The following is a 23,190-nucleotide window of genomic DNA, read 5'->3' on the forward strand; positions in this document are numbered from 1 at the left end:
AGAGCTGGGGGTACAGCTCAGGGGTAGAATGTCTCTGGGTTCCATCCCCAGTACTGCAACTAATTAATTAATTAATTAGTTAAAAATTAAAAAGGGCTAGGGGTATAGCTCAGCAATAGAACACCTCTGTGTTCAATCCCTAGTTTTTAAAAAAAATATCCTTAAAAGCTAGTTAAGCAGGCGATAGGAAATAGTCAAGGTTGGTATTGTTACTAACATATGGGGAACTAAGGGAAGTCCAAAGGCTGGTACTTTATTTTCCACTTAATGGACCCCGAGTTGTTGAAGAAGCACTATGTTAACACTTCTTATGGGTTGATGATGCAGGTGCACGGTCGGTGTGTCTGTCAGCACAACACGGATGGCCCGAACTGCGAGCGCTGCAAGGACTTTTTCCAGGACGCGCCTTGGCGGCCAGCTGAGGGCCCCCAGGACGGCGTGTGCAGACGTGGGTGACACAGGCGCTCGTGTGGACTGCGTGCACTCGGGGTTTCTGTGTTTTGAAGAACATGTAACTCATCCTGGGGGGCTGCAGGCAAGAGAGGCAATGAAGCAGAGGCCCCTAGCCCCAACAGTGTGGGCACCCTAAACTCCCCAATTATCTCACAGAGGCTCACCCATTTTCTCAAACTGTCAAGCTAAAGTCACTGGATTTCCAAGTTAATTCAAAATTTGATTTCAAATTAATAGTAAACCATTTGAAATAAAAGGCATTCCATGTAGCACATTTTCCAAGGGAGGGATGAGCCCTGAGATGGCAAAATAATGGAGGCCCTTGCAGCGCCAGGACTGGCCCAGAGGTCACAGCCGTCCTCCAGAAGGGCCCACGTCCCACGCGCGTCACCCCAGACCCACGTGTGTGATCAGAGACCAGTCGACAGGCTACTCTAACAAAATATTCAGGTTGACAAGGTGAAGTTTTTCGTGACATGTTTCTGCCTCCGACTTGTGCTGAGCTTGCAAACAATCTTGTCCAGCTTCTTTTCCCATATTTAGGAAAAACAGGACTCAGAAATGAACTGGGCCCTAGAAGAGCTCTAATAGAAAAAGCCCTTCTGTGACAGGCACAGTACACCAGACCCAGCAAAACCCAGCCCCGTCCCAGGCTGTTTACAGAAAAGACAGACAGACAGCCTAGACATTACCACAAAGACAAACAACCCCCCCATACAGTCTGGCTGATCTACTAATCCTCTGGCTGAGCCCCATCGAAGATAAAAGTGCCCTGCAGCCCCCCTTCTGGCTCTCCTGTCCCTGTAGAAGGACAGAAACCGAACGGGGCTTGGCTTCATCTTATTTGAGAGTCCCAGTTCATAGAGAACATTGAAGCTTAAAAATTCAACTTTATAATGCATATGTATTATAAAGTCTTCTTTACTGAACCACATCACAAATATTGTACACTTAGGCTTCAAGAGCCTCTAAAAGGTTTGTTTGGTTGGTTGGTTGTTGTTTTGGCACTGGGTATTGACCCTAAGGACATTTCACCTCTGAGCCCCAGCCCCATTTTATTTTTTATTTTAAAACAGGGTCTCGCTAAATTGTTGAGAGCCACGTTAAGAATGATTTACTTTTGATTGCATGATTTAAAAAAAAAACTACATATTAGCCAGTTGTGGTGGCACAAAACTGTAATCCCAGTACTTGGGGAGATAAAACAAGAGGGTGATAGCCAGCCTCGACAATTCAGCAAGGCCCTCTGAAACTTAGTGAGACCCTGTTTCAAAATAAAAAATAAAATAAAATAAAATAGGGCTGGAGGTGTAGCTCAGAGGTAGTATGCCTGGATTCAATCCTAGTAACACAAAAACAACAAAAGGACCCACAAAACTACATTTTAAACACTCAGGGAACACATTTTACAGAAGGCATAGGAGCAGAATCAGAGTGCTAGAAGGAGCCCTGGGAGTAATTGTATGGGCCCTTTGTACAGCTGCTGCATCTCCAGAGTGGAGAGTCTATGCCTGGAGGATGAGCAGGTGCAGGCAGAGTCTGGGGGAAGGTGGTCGGCTCCTGCTGAGCTGGACCTGGGCAAAGCCCTCCGGGCCTCAGGCGCCCCCTCTTCTTTCCCAGCGTGTAGCTGTAATGGCCACTCTGACCGCTGTCACTTTGACATGGCCACGTACCTGGCGAGCGGCGGCCTCAGCGGGGGCGTGTGTGAGAACTGCAGGCACCACACGGAGGGCCAGCACTGTGACCACTGCAGGCCCCTTTTCTACAGGGACCCCCTCAAGGCCATCTCGGATCCTCACGCGTGCCTCCGTGAGTACCCTCACCCCATCCTTTCCGCATGTCTGAGCCTGTTCTAACTTGGCTTCGCTGGGGCTATGGGTCCCCCCTCTCCTTGACCAGGTCTCCAAACTACCCTATTGGCAAAGGGCCAGGGAGTGCAAAAATACTTCAGCTGTAAGAGTTTTTCTTTCTCCAAATGAGTTGAACCAAATAATCCAGGCCGGTCCTGAGGGTCCTGCAGCAGGACCTTGATTCCAAGAGGGAATTGGGGAACTATTCTGGATTCAACCTGAAGAGGCAGGTGGCTTGGGAAGATCCTGCAGGTGCCTGCAGAATGAGGGAAGTAACTAAAGTAGTGAAACTGGCTAAAACATTGGACCAGCTGCAGACAGCTCAGTTTTGGTGTTAGAATGAATGAGGTAAGAAGTTGCTTTGATTCTCAAAAGGAAAAAAAATTTTCAAAATCTTTTATCTTTAATTTCAACTCTTTAAAATGAAATCTTTGGTCAAGAGGAAGAACTGTAGAAGAAGAAGGAGAAACCATAGATGAGTAATTAGGTGACCTAACTGAGGGGGATGGGAGGGAGGAAATTCCTTGATGTGCATGATGTACATTCACAAACATATCAAAGTCAATCACTAAGATCATGAGAAGGAGGGAGGGGGAGGGGGTGGGAATGGGGGAAGGGCTGAGTGATGTGTGCACATATGCCTCTACCATCTTGTACCCCATTAAGATGTATAACAACAATGCATCAATTAAAAGTAAATTTTTAAAAATAAATAAAAATTAAATCTTTCATGCATATACAAATTAAGGGATAATAATACGTTCTCATATACTACCACCAGCTTTTCTTTTTATAAGTGGAACATATTGAAAGTGGTGTACATTTAGATTGTGCTTCATGCCCTTTCCCCTCCATTTCCCTTCCTCCCTCCCAATAGTGAGTGTCCAGGTTAACCATGTTATATTTATGCTATTACACATATTCGTATGTAGCTCCTCCATTGAACAACCTCAGCTTTCTTCCTCTCCTATCTTTCCATTCAAGCTTTGCTGAGATTTCCCTTCCATCATCTGGAGTCCCTCTGGTATTACCATTACTCCCTAGCTTGGGCATATTAGAGAAAACATATGTCTCTTCTCTTTCTGTGTTTGACTAATCTCACTTAACATAATGTTCTCTAGTTCCTTCCATCTTCTTGCAAATGCTATTATTTTATTTTTCTTTATAGCTGAATAGAATTCCATTGTGTGTATTTCCCATAATTTTGCAATTCATTCATCTGTTGATGGAGATCTAGGTTGGTTCCATATTTTGGCTATTACAAACTGTGCTGCTATGAACATGGGTATGCATATGTTAATGTAGTTCTCCAATTTCAACCCCTTTGGAACCCCTTATTAATTCTTTCTTTAATTTCCTGCACTTTGGAAGTCTTATTGAGAACTACCACCAGCTTTAAAATTTTTTTATTATAGCATTGTAACTAGGTATCATAGCAGCATAGTGAGGTTCCAAGGCGTGCATTCTTACACGCATGCGGCAGTTGATGTGTCTCCCTCTCCATCCCTCCTCCCTCCTAACCTCCCTCCCCATATGTGTTAGTGAGATTGGTACTGATACCTTCATGTGTGAACATAGCATTATTTGTTCTTTCTTTTCTCAAGCTTCCTTTTTCTCTCTCCCTCCATCCCTCCCCCAGTCCTAGTCCACTAATCTTACTGATTCATTTTGTTTCCAATGTTCTCACTAGCTTCCACATATAAGAGAAAGTATATGAACTTTCTGAGACTGGCTGATCTCACATAGCATAATATTCTCTAGTTCCATCAGTTTTCCTGCAAATGATATGATCTTCTTCTTTTGTTTTGGTTTTAGTTACCTGAGTCCTGGGGATTAAACCCAGGAGCATTCTGTCTCTGAGCTACCACTCCCGGTTCTTTTTATTTTTTATTTTTTATTTGAAACAGGTTCTTACTAAGTGGCTGAGTCTCACAAAGTTGCTGAAGTTTGCCTTGAACCTGTGATCTTCCTTGTGTCAGTCTCCCAAGTACTGGGATTACAGATGGGCATCACCACACCCAGATAATTTGTTCTTCTTTGTGGCTAATTAAAGCTACATTATGGTATAGACCATTCATCATTTATCCATTCATATGCCAATGGGCACCTAGATTGGTTCCACAAATGGGCTATTGTGAATTGTGCTGCTATAACATGGGTATGCACGTATTACTATAGTATTCCGACTTTAATTCTTTTGTAAAGATACCGAGGAGTGACATTCCTGGCTCATATGGTGGTTCCATTCCTACTTTTTGGAAGAACCTCCATACAGATCTCCACAGTAGTTATACTAATTTACAGTCTCACAGTAGGGCATAAGGGTTCCTATTTCCCCACATCTTTGTTAGCACTGAGTATTGTCTGTGTTTTGATGTTTGCCATTCTAACTGGAGTTAGATGGAATCTCAGTGTAGCTTAGATTTGCATTTCCCTGATTGCTAATGTTGTTGAGCACTTTTTCTTATATTTTTCAGCTATTTTAATTTCTTCTTTCAAGAAGTATCTATTCAGTCCAATTGCCCATTTTCATTGTGTGTGCATATGTAAGATTTTTTAGTTCTTTCTATATTTTAGATATTAGTCCTTTATCAGAGGAGGAGCTGGAAAAGCTCTTCCATCCTCTAGTCTCTCTGTTTATACTCTTGTTTCCTTTGCTCTGTAGAAACTTTTCTACCACTAGCTTAAAAAAAAATTTCCCCACCACTAGCTTTTTAAAAACCTAATAACTTGCCAGGCGTAGTGGCGCACGCTTGTAATCCCCGCGCTTGGGAGGCGGAGACAGGAGGATCGCTCTGGTTCGGAGCCAGCCTTGCTGGCTTAAGAGACCCTGTTTCCAAATAAAAAAAAAATACAAAATAGGTCTGGGAGTGTAGCCTGGAGATAGAAGGGCTTCCAGAAACCCCAGTGCCACCAAAAAAAAAAAAAAAAACAAAAAACTAATAACTTACCCTATTGCCTTTAGGACTTTCTTTAATAAAACACAACAAGCACTAGTTGAGTCTCACCTGCACATCTGCCCTATTTGTCTCCCTTCCTTCCTAGGAATAAGCTCTCTCATATGGTTGGTATTTATCATTACCATGCTTGCTTTTACACTTTCACAAGTGTTTCTATTCACAAGCAATATATATTGGTATGTTTTCAAACTTTTGATAATAATGACTTAAGATAAATTAGATCATGCCATAGGTGTCCTTCAGAAACTTTAGTATTTCATTCAACATTGTGTTTTTGAGATCTTTCCATATCAGTTAACCCTAGTTCTTTCATTTTAATTTTCATATGGAATGACTGCTTATCAATATGACAGTCTATTTGTACATATCTTTCTTTTGAGACTACAATAAACCTTCTTGTATTTGTGACATAGTGGACATAGACAGATAATCCCTAGAAAAATAGCTAAGAGTGGAATTTCTGGATCATAAAGTATAAGAGTTTCTGTAGCTCTATAACCTTGCCAGCACTTGGTTTTTTATCAAACTTCAGTTTTTGTTAGTCCTGGTTTTGTCACACTTTCATTTTGCAAATGAAGTTATGCCATTGCTTTAATTTGCATTTCTCTGCAGGCCTGAGACTGAAATAAGCCAAGTCAAGCACTAGGGCCCTGTATTTAAGGCAGCACTCACTGTCAGGGTCATGTAAGTGTGGGCTTGCCACTTACATGGACCTGAGAGTGAGGACTTCCTTAAATATTGTACCCTAGGTACCTTGCTTTCCTCTCTCTAGTCCTGTCTTTGGTGTACAAGTCATTGCCTAGGGAAATAGTGCAACCTGATTTAACATACCCAGTGCCAGTAGCCGTCTGGGGCCTTAGCCTACTATTATTTTATGGATGCTAGTAAAAGACATAAAACTTCTGGACCAAAGACAGAGGACTTTATTACTCATGGTAATAAGCAAGTAATAAGATCATTGAATTGGCCTGGGTTTCCACCTTTCCAAGTCCCAAGTCCAATTTACCTTAAATGGCCTGTTAAAAATTGACAAAAAGAACTGGATTCTTAGAAAATATTTTTAGAGAATTTTCTTGAGTTTTCTGCAATTTTTACTAGAGTCTATAATCATATGCATAACACCACTCATAACTTTTATTAATGTTTTAAATGCTATGCGTTATAAATAAAGATGAAATTGCTCTCTTGGGTGGAATTAAGGAAATTAGTTTGAAACAGATAATCTAGGAATCTAGAAAGAGACTTGGAACTAATAAACTAAATGTTTTAAATATGTCAACCAAAGTCTTATTCCTTAGGAACCTCTTAGAATGACCTTGGTGGTGCCTTTGAAAAAAACAAACAAAGAAAACTAGTACTCCCAATGTGAGTTAAGAAATCATTCTTTGTAAACAAGAAGTTTTCCCATGAAAGTCAGATGAGGAACTTGTAAGGAGCTTCCACCATGAAGTTCCCCAGCGTCTCTTGGTTCACCCAAACACAGCTGATTGTGTGTATACAGATGATGTGGATGAAGAAGACCGATGATCACGCTTGTGTAAATTTTTTCTAAGTTGTCCTTGTTTGAACCTAAATATTTACATAAGTATATCCCAAACAGAAGAGTTGATAAATTTTAAGTCTTCTGCAATTACGACACAGGTAAATGTGATATAAACCCTCAAAAATTCTGTAGACTCTACCCTGATAATATAAGTTTTCTAGAATTAAGTTCTGTGATACCCAGAGGTGATATTCGCCTCTTAAAGGCCATTATGTAGGATTGTTACAAACTTAAGTCACTACCTACCCACCCCCAAAGAAGTCCCAAAAGGTACTTTTGTGCATAATTGGATTATACTCGGGAACTCAATGCTGACCCTTTGGAATATTTCCTAAGTAAAGCTGAGCTTTTTCCTTTGGTCCACTTCTAAAACGAATCCAGTTCAGTCTTTCCTTTCTAGAAGCAACTGGCTTTAATTAGAAGAAAACTGTGGTTGGTTGGCTTTTTGTTTGTTGGTTGGTTTTTGTTTTTGTGGTTTTTTTTTTTTTTTACTCTCTTTCTTTTCAAACTAAACCAAATGCAATGCTGTTTTTCCATAATAAGATTTTATCACCAGTACCAATCCAATAACAAACAACCGAAACTTGAAAGACTCTGTCAAACAACTAAGAGTTTGGTTCAGTGACACCAAACAACTGATTTGACTGGATATTTTCCACTGAACTCACTAACCTAAGTGGTTGCTATACAGACATAGCTGCAGATGTGAGGGTTTTGTTTTTATTGATCCAAAGCAATCATGTATAAATGCAAACAAGATTTTTCTTTATGATCAAGATGTTCATTTCTTAGGGTTATTGTGTTCCTTAAAAATGAAATTCCTTGATAACAGCATCTCAAAGGAAGAGCAGATGGTGGCGGTCTTCCACTCCCTGTGAACACACTCGTCCTCTACACCAAAGCCACAGTGCTGTGTGGGAATCACCTGGGCACGTCCATTGCTGAGGGGGCCTGCTGCATGGCAGCTCTAACTTGTTGGAGGTCTTCCTTGTCTTCAGTCAAGGTCTACTTGTGACTTCTCCCTTCCAGTCTTCATTCTACACACTGGAACTATTCAGACTCTGCAGCCTTTTTCATGTGATGCTTCTTCCTTGTCTTATTCAAATTTCTAGTTTTAAAAAATTGTTACTTTCCTTGTTCCTTTGCTGCAGGTATCTGTTTACTGTATTTTCCAGAATCTCCTCCCCAAGCTTTGGTTTCACCGGTTGATTTCCAAAAAGAAAACAAGGATGTGAATACGTCTTACTGTTTTCTTCCTTTCTTTTTTGTAGGTGTTTCAGGGAAAAATAAAAATCAAAAGGAATGACCACACTTTGCTCATGACATATTTTTTCTCAGGGTAAAAGAGAGCAGACTTACTTTTTAACCATGTTTCAGAGATTTAGTAGACACATGATTTTCTCATGTCCCTTGAAATGAGGCAAATATTATCAAAACATCCCACTTTTAACATGTCTACATGTCTCTTCACTTTATTTTCACCTTTCTTATTTCCAACCTATTTTTCTCATTGAATTGAAATTCACATAGCATAAAATTAGTCATTTTAAAAATAAATACTTTTGCCGGGCGTGGTGGCGCATGTTTGTAATCCCAGTGCTTGGGAGGCTCAGACAGGAGGATCACACAGATTCAAAGCCAGCCTCAGCTACTTAGGGTTTCAGCAACTTAGTGAGACCCTGTTTCCAAAGAAAGTATAAAAAAGGTCTAGGAGTATAGCTAAGAGGTAGAAAAGCCCCTGGGTTCCACCCTCAGTACCACAAAAAATAAAAAAAATAATAAATACTTCTGATTTATGCCTGTAAGTAAGCCCGGTACTTGGGTAGCTAAGACAGGAGGATCACAGCTTTGAGGACAGTCTCAGCAACTTAGCAAGACTCAGAGCAACCTAGAAGACTCTGTGTGTGTGTGTGTGTGTGTGTGTGTGTGTGGTACTGGGGGTGGAACCCAGGGGCCTTCTACCTCCGGGCTATACTCCCAGACCTTTTTATATTTTATTTGGAAACAGGGTCTCACTAAGTTGCGGAGAGCCTCACTAAGTAGCTGAGGATGGCTTTGAACCTGTGCGATCCTCCTGTCTCGGCCTCCCAAGCGCGGGGATTACAAGTGCGCGCCACCACGCCCGGCCTTAGAAGACTCTTTTTTAAAACAAAAAATAAAAAGGGCTGGGATGTATTTTGGAAGCAGAATGCCCCCAGGTTCAATCCCCAGTAACACACAAAAAAAGAGAAGAAAAGAAGAAGAAGGAGAAGAAGAAGAAGAAGAAGAAGAAGAAGAAGAAGAAGAAGAAGAAGAAGAAGAGGAGGAGGAGGAGGAGGAGGAGGAGGAGGAGGAGGAGGAGGAGGAGGAGGGGGGGAGGGGGGAGGGGAAGAAAACAAAAAAGGAAGGAGGGAATAAAGAAAGGAAGGGAGGGTATTTTACCGGCACAATGCTGTACCACATCTACTTAGTTCTGAGACATTCTCATTACCCCAAAAAATTCATCCATTCTTCACATCTAGTTTTCAAAATATCGGTTTTTATTTGGCTCTATGACTTTAGAATCATTTAAAAGTCTTTGTAAAATATATATCGGAATTATTGCACATTTTTCCAGGGCCAGAAATCTGGGAGACATTTCAGAACAGCCCTTGTTAATTAACCCAATTATGTAAGCATATTTAAGCATTTAAACCCAGTAAAACAGTGCTAGTGTGGGTAAAATGCTAATATTTTTGGTTTCCCACAATTTGCAGTGAACTAAGATGATGTCTTTCTGCATCCCCAGCGTGTGAATGTGACCCCGATGGGACCCTATCTGGGGGCATTTGTGTGAGCAACTCTGATCCAGCTGTGGGGGCCATGGCCGGCCAGTGCCTGTGTAAGGAGAATGTGGAAGGAGCCAGCTGTGACCGGTGCAAACTCAGCCACTATGGACTGAGCGCCTCGGACCCCCTGGGCTGCCAGCGTAAGGACGTGGGACATGGTGGGGGGGTGGCATCTGGCTGCACTTTAGAGCTTGGTGCTGTCTTTTAACTATAAACATCTAAGAGTCCTGCTGGCTTGTGAGTCTTCAAATATGATATGGTGCCAGAGCTCGCCTGGGAGATTGAGACGGGAGGATCGCAGGCTGGAGACCAGCCTGAGGAATTTAGTGAGATCCTGTTGCAAAATAAAAAGTAAAGGGCTGGGGGCGTAGCTCACCAGTAGAGCACCCCTCCGTACAATTCCCAGTGTCGCCAAAAATAAATAAATAAATAATAAAAGTGAAAAAGCACATGCCACAAATTTTAAGAAGTTAGTAGACATCCTTTCTCTGAGGTTTGCTGATTTTGTCTTAAAGGACCAGCAGGGGGCGCTCACATTTTCCAATGTGAAAGGCCAAGAAATAAAATGCCTAATTGTGAAAGCCCTAGAAAAATGGCCTCTCTTAGGACTCTAGTCAAATTAATTATACTGTAACATGCATTATGGTGGCTTCTTAGACAACTTTCAAGCTGTAATTTCTTTTTATTTTTTAAACTACTTTCCCGGAGTCGGGTGTGGTGGCGCACGCCTGTAATCCCAGCATTTGAGAGGCTGAGACAGGAGGGTTCATGGTTCATGGACAGTCTCAGCTACTTAGTGAGGCCTTTGCAACTCAGTGAGACCCTGTTTCAAAGGAAAGAATAAAAAATAGGGCCGAGGGTGTAAGTCGGAGGTAGAATGCCTCTGGGTTCCATCCCCAGTACCACAATAAATAAATAAGTAAACAAATAAATAAATAAATTACTTTTCCCTTTTCTTCTTACATTCCTCCTATTATTGAGTCATACATTCTACGACAAAGAGAGGGGGGAAAATTAAAGAAGCAATGGAGTGGTGGAAAAGAAATTGAACGAACCACAGCAGTTTTCTGGGGCCAAATGAGAGTTTACAGCTGTTTACAGCCTCACTGAGCTTTGATTTCCTCTGGATAATCTGGGTAAATAATTTCTACTTGGTCACAGCAACATGCTCCATATTTTTGCCCCTGTAAGCAACTATAGATCATATACATGTTTGTTTGATCACTGGGGACTGAACCCAGGGGCATTCTACCTAGACTACATCCCCAGCCCTTTTCAAATTTTTATTATGAGACACAGTCTCACTAAGTTGCAAAGGGTCTGCTTAATTACTGAGGCTGTCCTCAAATTTGTGGTACTCCTGTCTCAGCCTCAAAAGTACTGGGATTACAGGCATATCCCACCACACCTGTATTGGCTTTTTTTTTTTTGGTGGTACAGGGGATGGAACCCAGGGTCATTGTACCTCCAAGCTACACCCCCAGTCCTAGTTTTTAGTCTTTTTATTTTTGAAATAGGGTCTCACTGAGTTGAGAAGAGCCTCACTAAGTAGCTGAGGCTGTCTGCAAACTGCAATCCTCTGGTCCCCGCCTCCCGAATGCTGGGATTACAAACCTGCACCACCACCACCACGCTCAACTCTATTTGCATATGTGAGAACCAAAGGCTAAATCTGTCATAAAAATGTTCTGACTGGGTTTCATAGCAAAATTAAATGTCATGATGATGAATTATATAGTCAAACCATTTTTATCACATCTTTCAGCCTTCTAGGGACCTCCCAGTGCACTGATTAACATGATGTCCTTTTAGAACAGGATGAGCGTTGGTTTGGGGAGTTTGTAACATCAGAGCAGCTTTATCAACATAAAATCTACATACCATAAAACTGACCCTTTAAAGATGTAATTCATTGATGTTTAATATATTCAAAAATGCAAAATCATCAACACAGTCAACTTTAGGACATTTTCATCACCATAAGAAGAAATCTCACTTCTAGGTATATGCTGAAAAGAATTGAAAGCAGCTTTTCAAAGAGATATTTGCACACCCATGTCCATAGTAGTACCACTCACAATAACCCCAAAATGAAAGTAGCCCAAGCATCCATCAGTGAGTGGATGGGCAGATAAGCAAATATGACATATACATGCAAAGGACTATTATTCAGCCCTAAAAGAAGGAAATTCTGTCACATACAATAACATGGATGAACCTTAAGGATAGTGTACGAATGTGAAACAGGACAGGTGCAAACAGACAAAAACTGTGTAATTCCACTTACATAAGACACCTAGAATAGTTAAATTCATAGAGATAAAAGTAGAATAGTGTTTTCCAGGGCTGAAAGGAAAAGGAACAGGAAGTTATTGTTTAATAGGTACAGAATTTCAATTTGCAAAATCAAAAGAATTCTGGAGATTGGTTGCATAGTAATATTCATATTATTATCATATGAAGGGTATTATAATATTATTTCACTTAACAACTAAAAGTGGTTACTATGGTAAATTTTGTTATATGTATTTTGCCAAAAGAGAAGAAAGCCCATACCTTTAGCTACCACCTCCCTACCCTTCTCGTTATCTGAGCCCTAGGTCAACATGAATCTACGTTCTGTCACTATAGATTTGCCCTTTGTGGATCTTTCATACAAAAGGAATCATATAACATGAGGTCTTGCGACTGGCTTCTTGTGCCTAGCATAATGTTTTCAAGGTTCATCCAGGTTGTTTGTGTGTCCGTACTTCTTTTTTTATTGCTGAACTCATTGAATCCTGTTGTACAAATAGACCACATTTGACTTAACCATCAGTGGATGGTCATTGGGTTGCTTCTTTGACTCTTGTGTTTTCCTGCAGGGAAAGTGTCTACCTTGCTCTGGTAGTCTGACTTCTTAGCCTTCACAACATATGCAGAACTCAGAAATATCTATGAGTTGCATGTCTGTAATTCCAGCATTTGAGAGGCTAAGACAGAAGGATTACAGGTTCAAAGCCAGACTCAGCAACTTAGCAAGACCCAATTTCAAAATAAAAAGGGTTGGAGGGCACCAGGAGTGGTGGCACACTCTTGTAATCCCAGTGCTTGGGAGGCTGAGACAGGAGGATCGCCCAGGTTCAAAGCCAGCCTCAGCTACTTAGTGAGGCTCTCCGCAACTTAGTGAGACCCTGTTTCCAAATAAAATAGAAAATAGGTCTGGGAGTATAGCCCGGAGGTAGAAAAGCCCCAGGGTTCCACCCCTAGTAACACACACACACACACACACACACACACACACACACACACGAACTGGAGGTGTAGCTCAGAGGTAGAATGCCCTTGGATTCAGGCCCTGGTTTAAAAAAAAAAAAAAAGTCTATGAGTAGAGGAAACAGAGAAGGGGGATGAAAACATAGCAAAACAATAAGAAAAGGGAGCTCGTGATGCATGGCGTGCAGAGACGGAGCTGTCAGTGACAACCATACGCTTGGAAACTCCTCCCGAGTCCCAGGGCCAGGGTACCTTGGGGAAACTGTGCCAGCCGCGCAGAGCTTACACCTCCTCCTACGCTCACCTGACTCCTCCTGATTGCTACCCGGCAGCGCTGCCTGGGAACTCTGGAAATGTCTGGAGCAGGGTTTCCTGTGGAGCCATGTGCAGTGCAGTGATCACGCAGCCCGGCAGACAGTGGACCAGACAGGGCGGGCTGCTGTGTTCCTGTGGCCTTATTGGTCATTGTGAGACAATAAGGACATTTACAATGAGGAGGAATTAAGAACAACAACAATTGTATACGTTGTGCTTTCAGCCTGCGACTGCCACCCCCTTGGGAGTCTGCCGTCCTCACCCTGTGACGTGGACACAGGCCAGTGTCTGTGCCAGGCCTCTGCCACCGGACCACATTGCGAGGAGTGCGCTGTATGTATCTGCCTATAATTTCCCTTTTACACAGTGATGCAGGTTTTTTGCCTAGAAGAGACTTGGTGCAATTACTTGCTTTCCTTGTTCTTCTGTATTTCAATATTCCTGAGAATTTATACAACAGAAATTAAGCAAACACTATACATCGGCCGACTCCACCCCCAGCCCTGGCAGAGAGCTGGCGGTTAAACATTTACCAGCACACCACTGGATTGGACTGAACTGACTCAGACACAGTTGCCAGTAGATTTATCCATTGTTTTTCTGAGAGTGCCAGGCACTAGAAAAGAACATTTATCTGCCCCCTCTTCGGGCCCACCAGACCTTGTGGCCTTCTTTTGTCTCATGCACGCAGTCCCTTGCCATTCCTACCACCCTCTGCCTACAAATATTTTGGATGAGCGCTTTCAAAAAGCCTTGGGTTTAAATGTATTCACGGTTCCTGTGAGAAATAAACCCTTGGATTTTTCACAGCCATCACTAAATGTATGAGCATGTATGTCCTAAAATTAGTAAACTAAAACATTTTCACTCCATTAGCAATGTGTCATGCAGTCGGGGAGTTCAAACCCAATTCTCTCTGTGTTCTCCAGACTTGGCAGCCCCCATGACATTTTAGAGAGGAAAAACAAAAACTTAACCTAATAAAAGGACAGTGACCTTGATGTGTCTGAAGAAATGTAGCCCATAAATAAGAAACATATGCCTGTGGGGAAATAGTTTTGCTAATATTTTCAGTCATGTTATTGAAAACACTTGAGGATGGGGCAAAGGAGCTGAAAGGAAGAAGGAAGGAGGGAAGGAAGGAGGAAGGGAGGGAGGGAAGGAAGGAAGATAGGAAGGAAGGAAGGAAGGAAGGAAGGAAGGAAGGAAGGAAGGAAGGAAAGAAGTCTGTGTGAGGCAGGTCAGATAATCTGGAGGTTTTACATAAAAGAGAAAGGTCAGCATGATTGTGTGTGTGTGTGTGTGTGTGTGTGTGTGTGTGTGTGTGTTTGCACACTTGTGTAGTAGGATCACTGAAGATATCAAACCAGATCATCCCAGGCAAATGTTAGACTTGAGCTGACATTTTTGCTAGTAGGTTAGTTACCATGTGTGCAAGAGTCAACTGTGTTTTCAGGAGAAAGACAACTGAGCAGGGGTCCCCAGATGGGATGGTCCATCTCGGCTGAGCCCCCACACATTTACCAGGTGACCCACATCGAAGGCTATCTTGATGGTGCCCTGGGCCACCTGAATGGCTTACATGGCAGCACACCTTGCCTAGAGAAGTTATCACAACCATGTCCTGAGTGAAACAGCCTCCTCACTTCACTTTATATATGTATATATACATATATACATACATACATATATGGCCTTTTGCTACACACAAGTGTGTGATGGCACACACTTGTAATCCCAGCATTTTGGGAGACTGAGAAAGGAGGATCACGGTTCACAGACAGCCTCAGCTACTTAGTGAGGTTCTTTGCAACTCAGTTTGCAACTCCTGTTTCAAAATAAAGAATAAAAAATAGGGCTGGGGATATAGCTCAGAGGTAGAATGCCCCTGGGTTTCATCCTCAGTACAACAACAACAACAACAACAACAAATTATATATATATGACAATTCCAAAGAAGAACTTCTTACCTACTAAAATTCAAATTTTATCTGAACATGTTAAATTGAGATTTAAGAGGAGGAGTATTTTTCCGAGCACTTTATACCAAATGTTATCAAACTTAAGAAATAGTTGTTTGTATCTCACCCGCTGTTTATATTGCAAAATCAAGATGTTGCAATGATGGGAAAGTCCTGAGCACAGAGCTTACTCTCACAGGGGTTCGCATTATGCCAAGACAACTGGTTTAAAAAACTCCTCAACTGTGGAATTCATCGAATATTTTAAAATCAGTCCAACTGATTTTTCTACCCCCAAACATTTCAGTGTGGTGTATGTAAAATTCTCATGGATTTTTTTGCTAAGGGAATCTACTAGTTTTATTTAAACAGTTACAAATAGGATGGTAGAAGAACTTCTCAGAGAGGCCTTACATAACCTGGCTTGAGCAAAGCTGGGTGCCGTTAGAGGAATCCTTGGCTCTCACTCCATTCCCACCTAAAGCAACACATGAACAAGCCTTCTGTCCTCTTTTCTAAAGCCCTAGAGATGGAAGAGATGTGCCCATGGAGATCATTGCCAAATATGCAGGAAGAAGGCTGTCGTGTGGTTGGTTCGGCTATTTGATAGGCAGCCTCTGCATTGTGATGATTTCAGTACAGCACTTCAGAGCAGCAAATATCTGCATGGCTGGACTCACCTGAGCCCTTTCTCCCTGCAGGTTGGATACTGGGGCCTGGGGGACCATCCCCATGGGTGTCTTCCCTGTGACTGTGATGTCGGAGGTGCTTATTCCAATGTGTAAGTCAAGAAAATGAATAATGAAGTTCTGTAGCCACATTCCTTATTTCCAAGAGAAAGCACATTCTATTCGGATATGCTCATGATCACAGGTGAAGGATTCTATTTCATGCCATTCAAAAGCAACAAACTCAAGACTACATTCACTACAGACCAGTTGATTTCTTTTGCTTCAGATATTGCCAAGGGTGAGATAAACAGACCTGCCTGGTGTCCCACTGGTGGTGGGATGGATGCCTGAAAATGTGCCCTTTGAACCCCTGAAGGCACCAGCTTTGTGCCACCCTATCTAATACTGGACTTTAGTGGCTTTCTAGCAGAACCAGAGAGCCACTGAAGAAGGAAGTGGCTGCTTGGGGTCCCTGGGTCTGGTCCCTGGGTCTGGATCCAATTTGCAAACCAGCCAGGTGGAGCCCACAGCCGTTTAACATGCTCCCTCGGGACCATTAAAGAGGGCCTTTAGCCAGCACCCTGCCCCGGCACGCCACGCTCAGCCCCTCTGCCTTTCTTCCTGTAGGTGCTCATCCAAGGATGGGCAGTGTGAGTGCCGTCCACACATCACAGGCCGCACATGCAGTGACCCTGCCCCCGGCTACTTCTTCGCTCCTTTGAATTTCTACGTCTACGAAGCAGAGGAAGCCACGCCGCTCCAAGGACTTGCACCTATGGTTTGTGTTTCTTTTTTTATTTCTCTTCCTTCCTCTGTTTCTGTTTGTTTGTTTGTTTGTTTGTTTGTTTGTTTGGTACTGAACTTAGGGGCATTCTACTCTGAGCTACACTCCTATTCCTTTTTATTTTTTATTTTGAAACAGGGTCTCACTCAGTGTCTGAGAGTCTCACTAAGTTGCTGAGGCTGACCGGGAACCCGTGTTCCACCTTTCTTAGCCCCCCAGGTCCCAGGATGGCTCCTGTTTCATTCACTCTTCCCACACTTTTTACTTGACAGCATGCCAGCAAATACATACCACACACACACTTGAGATCATGGTTAAGGTACCTGGGAAGGAATGCTTTTGCCCACAAATGCAGATGAGAGCAGAATTTGCTATCTCATGTGACTGCAGCTTATATACATTTTTGAGGGCAGATGCTGTGTTTTGTTTATCTTTGTATGCTGGTTCTGGTACAGGGCCTGGTGCATAAAGGTAAATTAGACCAATTAGGGAGGAAACAGACTCTACTTCTACTTTTTCAATGTACCCATCAGATAAAATGTGTTTATTAAGCATCTGCTTCGGTCTCTCCCATGACACTATAAACTATAAGAGAGCAGGATGAGGGTGTATTACATTTACCTTCGTTGTACTAGTGACTTACACACAGTAGGGAGCTTATGGGCATCTGATAGTGAATGAATAAAAGGTATAAGATTCTGAAGAGCGTAACTCCAGTCATAGATAGGAATATGGGAAAGGAAAGGGCGATTCAAGGTGAAAGTCTTTAAAGAGAGACAGTGTGCGAAAGTCAGTTTTGAAGACAGTGTTTGGATGGACAAAGTTCATTCCAAGTTCCAGGTCTCTTCCATATCTAGACTGTGCTGGAGGGGAGAGATTGCAGTGCTCCTCGGGGGCTTGGACTTTGCTCTTGTGGTGACTGGAATTGAGGCAGGAGCGCAAGACCTCACTGTCCCCACCTAGACATGCTTGTGGTGAGGGAATCAAATGAAACAAGCCTATGCCCATGCTCCTCTTCATGGGCTTTACTGTTGCATCTAGGGCTGCAGGGATGGTTCAGTGGCAGAGCCCTTGCCTAACCCACGACCCCGGGTTTGATCCCCAGCATCGCAAAAGACAAGCAAGGCAAAGATGCATCTTTATAATAGCGACTAATCCAAAAAATAATTTTTGGAAAGAAATATTGGTGCTTATATTATTTATATTTAGGTCATAAGGATAAATACAATAGTTCCCATCTTTTAGAAAAGATAACATGAAACAAACATCATCTACAATACATGGATGTTGCATAACATCAGCTCAGTACTTGCCCCATGGTGGGAGCTGACAAGCAATTAAACAGGAGAGCGTGGAGTCTGCTCGCAGCTCCGAGTCAGGCGTTGTGAGTAAACTGTCCACAAGGAAGCTGTTTCATTCATTAGGTGTCCTGTCACTCCTGACATGAGCCCTTCTTACTTCCTCTGTGACTTAACAAACAAAAAACCCCAGAGATATAGTCAGTTTAAAGATATTAAGTCGGTAAGTAAAATTTCCTTAAAAGAGTAGGAAGTAATATCCATGGCAAAAGAAAGAAAATTTGAGGTGAGATTGATATTAATGCTTTTCCTTTTTTTGAGGTACTGGGGATTGAACCCGGGGCCTTTTGAGTGCTAGGCAAGCACTCTACCTCTAAGCCACATCCCCAACCTGATATTAAATGTCTAGAGGGCAATAAAGTGAGCAGTTTTCTCCCTCCACTAAGGGCATGACATCTAACTGTAGTAAAAAAAAAAAAGATTTAAATTGGACACCCTTTAATTATTTGTACATTCATTTAACACACTTTTATGGCGTGCTTACTGTGCTGTTACCACATGTATTGTTAATAAAGCTTCCATTTATGCATTTATTTGCTTGTACTAGGGATGAACCCAGGAGCGTGCCACCTCAACTACACTCCCAGCCCTTTTTCTTTTTTGTTGTGAAACAGATCTTGCTAAGTTATGGTGGGTCATGTTAAGTTGTTGAGACTGGCCTCAAACCTATGATCCTCTTGTCTCAGCCTCCCAAGTGCTGGGATTACAGGCATGCACCACCACACCTGGCTGAAACTTTCATGTATTTAATGCTCTTTGCCTCATACTTCATATATGTTTTCTCATTAAAGCCTTCACACAACCTAAGTATTATCATCCTTATTGTCCAGATGAGGGGTAACATTCAGGAAAATAAGCAATGTACTCATTGCATTCAGGGTCTGGACTGAAACGCAGGTACATTTGTTTTCAAAACTGTGGCCCTAACGCCAGGCATGGTAGCACAGGCTTGTAATCCCAGCATTTGTGAGGCTGAGACAGGAAGACTGTGGCTCGTGAACAGCCTCGGCTACTTAGTGAGGCCCTTTGCAATTCAGTGAAACTGTTTCAAAATAAAGAATGAAAAATTGGGCTGGGAGTATGGCTCGGAGGTAGAATGTCCCTGGGTTCCATCCCCAGACCCACCAAAAAAAAAAAAAAAAAAATCAACTGTGGCGTCACCCCATTAAGATACTGAACATCCTCGTGCACATCGATGAGCTACAGGCTAAGGAATCAGTTGGAGTCCCTGGCCCACCTCACTTTAACCAGAACCTTTATACGAATACTTCAAGATGAGCCAGGACAGGGCAGTGCCATGTACCAAGGAGAGCCGAGAAGCGTGTTAAGACTTCTAAGCCAGGAGGGAATGAATGGGCTTTATAGGTAGAATAATTTGACTTGAGACCTAAAAACAAAGGTATTTAAATTGTGGAACAGATGAAAAAAAAAGTCCAGCCAGAGTAAATTATAAATAACATTTTAGAAGAGACACAATGCAGGCGTATTCACAAACATGGCAGAGAAAGGGGCCAGGGCCAGTGGCACGCACCCATAGTCCTGGCTACTCAGAGGCAAGAGCGGGAGGGTCACTTGAGTCCAGGAGTTCCAGAACAGCCTAGGCAGCGTAGTGAGAACTGTCTCTTAAAAACAACAATACCAAAAAATACAAAAAATTCAATGGGGGAAAAGTATTGGAAAACTAAATTACACCTATTAAAGAGGCTGAATTTTATTCTTCCGGCTGTGAGAACTCATGGAAGCTTTCTCAGCAAGAAAATGCTGTGGAGAGCATTCTGTTGCAACTCAGTTTAGCAGAAGAAAAGCCCGGGTTGAAGAGAAATCTATAATAGTCGAGAGAGAATAAATAAGGATCTGAGCTAAGAGGTAACCGAGAAAAGAGATAGGCTGGAGATGGAAATATAAATGGACTTAAATCTTATAGATAATTGTTTTTAATATACTAATTAAAGATGTAAGGAGAATTACAGTTAATTTCTTGGAGGCTGTTCAAAAGGGTGTAGGTATCCTCACTACTCAGAATGTAATCTGCAGACCAGCAATATTGACATCACCTGGGAGATCATTAGATGCTGAGAAACAGTCCCAGGCTACCAAGTCAAGCCTGCATTATAACAAGATCCCCAGGGATTTCTATGCAGTTTTCGAAGCACTGGTTTGTTTTATTTAAGAAACAACTTGAAAGAGAGGTGTGGGGAATGAGTCGCTCTTCTCCAAGCAGAGAAAACATGGGTTAAATTTGATTTTTTTAGTATGACAAACTAACTTTGATTGAATCTAATCTAATATGATATAATTTAATATGATATGGCATGGCACTAATGATAATTCCATAATGTTTTCTGTATGATACTAGTCAAATAGTCTATAATCTTGTGTTAGAAGAAAAACACAATTGGTTAAGAGGGGAAAAAAAGGATAAATAGTTATAATCCCAAGGTGGCCGGTCTGAAGGGTCCTGATCATAGACATGTGCAGGAGTGCGCAGAAAGCGTGGCTGAGAGTCCAAAGAGTAAACTCAGGAATGAACAACAGGCCACAGCTGACCTCAGAGCTACAAGATTGTGGTGTACAAATGGCACGAAGGAAACTAAAAATCTTGTTTGTAAAGCCAACAACGAAACAACAACCAGGCTAACACCAATATCTAGGGTGTAGGGAATGTTCAAAAACACGAGACGACTGGAGACTTCATCTCAGTCCGTAGCTGAAGCACCAAGGAGATGGTGTACAAGAGGAGCCCGTGAAAGCCAGGGTTTTACAGAAACCGGAGTCGCATGTATACGATTCCTCTCCTCTAGTTTGGCTGCGGAATTTGGCAATCCTGGTATAATCTCTCATAGGAATTTATAAGACCATAGTCTACAAATTGTAAAAACTAAGAGAAATTGGTCTGGAGAGTGTCCAAAACTATGATGCTCAATAATCCTTCGAATCTCTGTACCCTGCTGAGTGCTGATTTTCTCCACCTTTCTCTAGGAAATTTCATATTAAAATGTAGTATAGGTTAGGTACTTTTTTTAAAAAAACACCACAAAACTTAACAGATTCGAATTGGATATTTCCTCAACATAGCATTCACTGGTACAGCATCTGTGTGTGGGGATGGAGTGAGTGGGGGTACAGTGGATAGAACCCAGGGCTGTTCTACCTCTGAGCTACACTGTGGCCATATTTTATTTTTTATTTTGAAGCAGTATCCCACTAAACTGCAGAGAGCCTCGCTAAGTCACCGAGGGGAACCATGAACCTGCAATCCTCCTATCTCATGTAATCTCAAATTACATGCATGTACTACCATGCCTGGTGGTACAGCATCTTTTAAAATAAACCCCAAACATGTGGTCTTTGGACCACCAAAAAATTTTCATTTTCACGAAGAAACAAAAATCATAAAAATTATAAACTGCCTGCACTAGGTCTATTAAATGAGAATCGCGATTACCTTTTAAATTATAGTATAATCTGAAACTCTCAAATTATGGTATGATTGATACTTTGATTATTAGCTAAACTTTCATCTCTTTTCTTTTAAGTTATTAGCAACAGCTATGCCAAAATGTGATGTGTGTTTTCAGCAACAAGGAACTGATTTCAGAATTGAAAAAGGAAATATCATACTGAAAAAAAATCAGAAGCAAAGCACACGTGCTGACGGGCACACTGAGGTAAGCCATTTCTCGAAGGCCATTGTCACATGCCCTAAACGGAAAACAGTCACACACTTAGAACTGTGCCTGGCCCAGGCAAGCGCCCAGTCAGCATTATTGTCCTCATGAGTAGAAATGGAAGGAAGGAAGAAGGGAGCTCAAAGTAATTAGATCCTCTGGGGAAAACTCCACCGGCTCGATTTCCCTTCAAAACAAAAAGTTCTAGATACTGAGTTTGGTAGAGTTGGAGAGTCAGCCACTGTGGACCACAGTTTTTTGTCATTTTAGTAAGGAGAGGTAGAGAGCTGGGCACTGGCTGTCCTCCTAACTGATAAGAGACTCACGGAGGTGTGCTGGGACGGCTAGAGCTGGCCAGCCCTGGGCCTTAGGCCTTGGTGTGGGCCCCCTCCCCGGGCCCTGCCTCCAGTGGCTTCTAACCCCCAAACACCTACAGAAACCCAGTCGATATTCACTCCGACATGGGGCCACTGTCAGCCTGCGTGTTTTGTTCTTTTACTCACTTACTACACAAAAGATATTTATTGAGTGTTCCCTTGTGCATACACACAAATGGGCACATTGGAGAAGAAAGTGGAGCAAACCCAGTACCTGAAATACTTCCTTACATGGCGTTTGCTTTTGTTTTTGTTTTTGTAGTATTGGGGATTGAACTCAGGGGCATTCTATTTCTGAGCTAAACTCCCGGCCCTTCTTACTTTTTTATTTTGAAACAGGGTCTTGCTAAGTTTCAGAAGCTAGCCTTGAACCTGCTGTCCTGTCTCGGCCTCTCAAGTACTGGGATTACAGGGTTATACCTGCCTAAGAGACTTTGAGTGAGTGAAATGGTTGGATGAATGAAACAAAAATTCTTAGACACAGAGCCTGCCCGTAAGATTACTGTAGGGAAATGTGCCACAAACACAAACAACTGAAGTGGGGCAGAGTGGGTTAAGTACCGTAAGAGAGCTGCATCAAGCAAGATATGGGCTTCGGATCAAGGAGAAATCCTACTACCTAACAGGGTCAGAAAAGGCTTTGCAGCTATTGTTCATTCTACTGGGTATTCAAGGGTATCACCAGTCATCAGGAGTTTGCTTTCTCCTGCCTGTATCTGCACCCCTGCTACAACACCATGAGGAACAGAAAATGAGTCACCACTTGCCTCCCCTCCCATGTCCCTATGCATCTGTGGTCCTCAAAGTTTACTTCCCAGGGAGAAGGGAACAAGATCTAGAAACCTGGCAAAGATGCTGTCTGACCTCAGCCTCCAGCCCTCTCACACTTGCTCCCTTCTGGTCATGTATTCTATAGAGAGCTTTGCTGACTGCTCACTGGTCTTGCTCCTGGGAATACCCTGTTCAATTAATCATGTCCATGGGACATTCCGGTGGGTCACACCCCCTTGTCTTCCAACCTTGCTGCCCATTATAATAATTATCACTTATCTTGTTTTTGCTAGCTCAGTGCTTCTGCCCAGGCTTCGATAGTCCGGCATCCTGTCATCCACATTGATATGCAGAACTCAGTTTTGTGAGGGTGCATCCTTCTCTTCTACAGAGGATAATCAACACTCAGCCTCTTGG

The 23,190-nt window shown here is 42.4% G+C and overlaps 1 protein-coding gene across 1 annotated transcript in view; it reads left to right on the forward strand.

Moving 5' to 3' along the window:
- The window catches only part of LAMB4 (laminin subunit beta 4), a gene marked incomplete at both ends in the record, with an annotated part of 110,537 nt that overhangs the window by 24,942 nt on the left and 62,405 nt on the right, over window positions 1–23,190 (forward strand). The window contains 6 exons of the mRNA XM_080701699.1: window positions 328–448; window positions 2,074–2,262; window positions 9,574–9,753; window positions 13,407–13,516; window positions 15,846–15,925; window positions 16,443–16,593. Of these exons, the coding sequence (XP_080557825.1) occupies window positions 328–448; window positions 2,074–2,262; window positions 9,574–9,753; window positions 13,407–13,516; window positions 15,846–15,925; window positions 16,443–16,593 (831 nt within the window). The remainder of the gene's footprint in view (window positions 1–327; window positions 449–2,073; window positions 2,263–9,573; window positions 9,754–13,406; window positions 13,517–15,845; window positions 15,926–16,442; window positions 16,594–23,190) is intronic.

Source organism: Muscardinus avellanarius (genome assembly GCF_963383645.1).
Source record: "Muscardinus avellanarius genome assembly, chromosome: 9".
NCBI classification, from domain to species: domain Eukaryota; kingdom Metazoa; phylum Chordata; class Mammalia; order Rodentia; family Gliridae; genus Muscardinus; species Muscardinus avellanarius.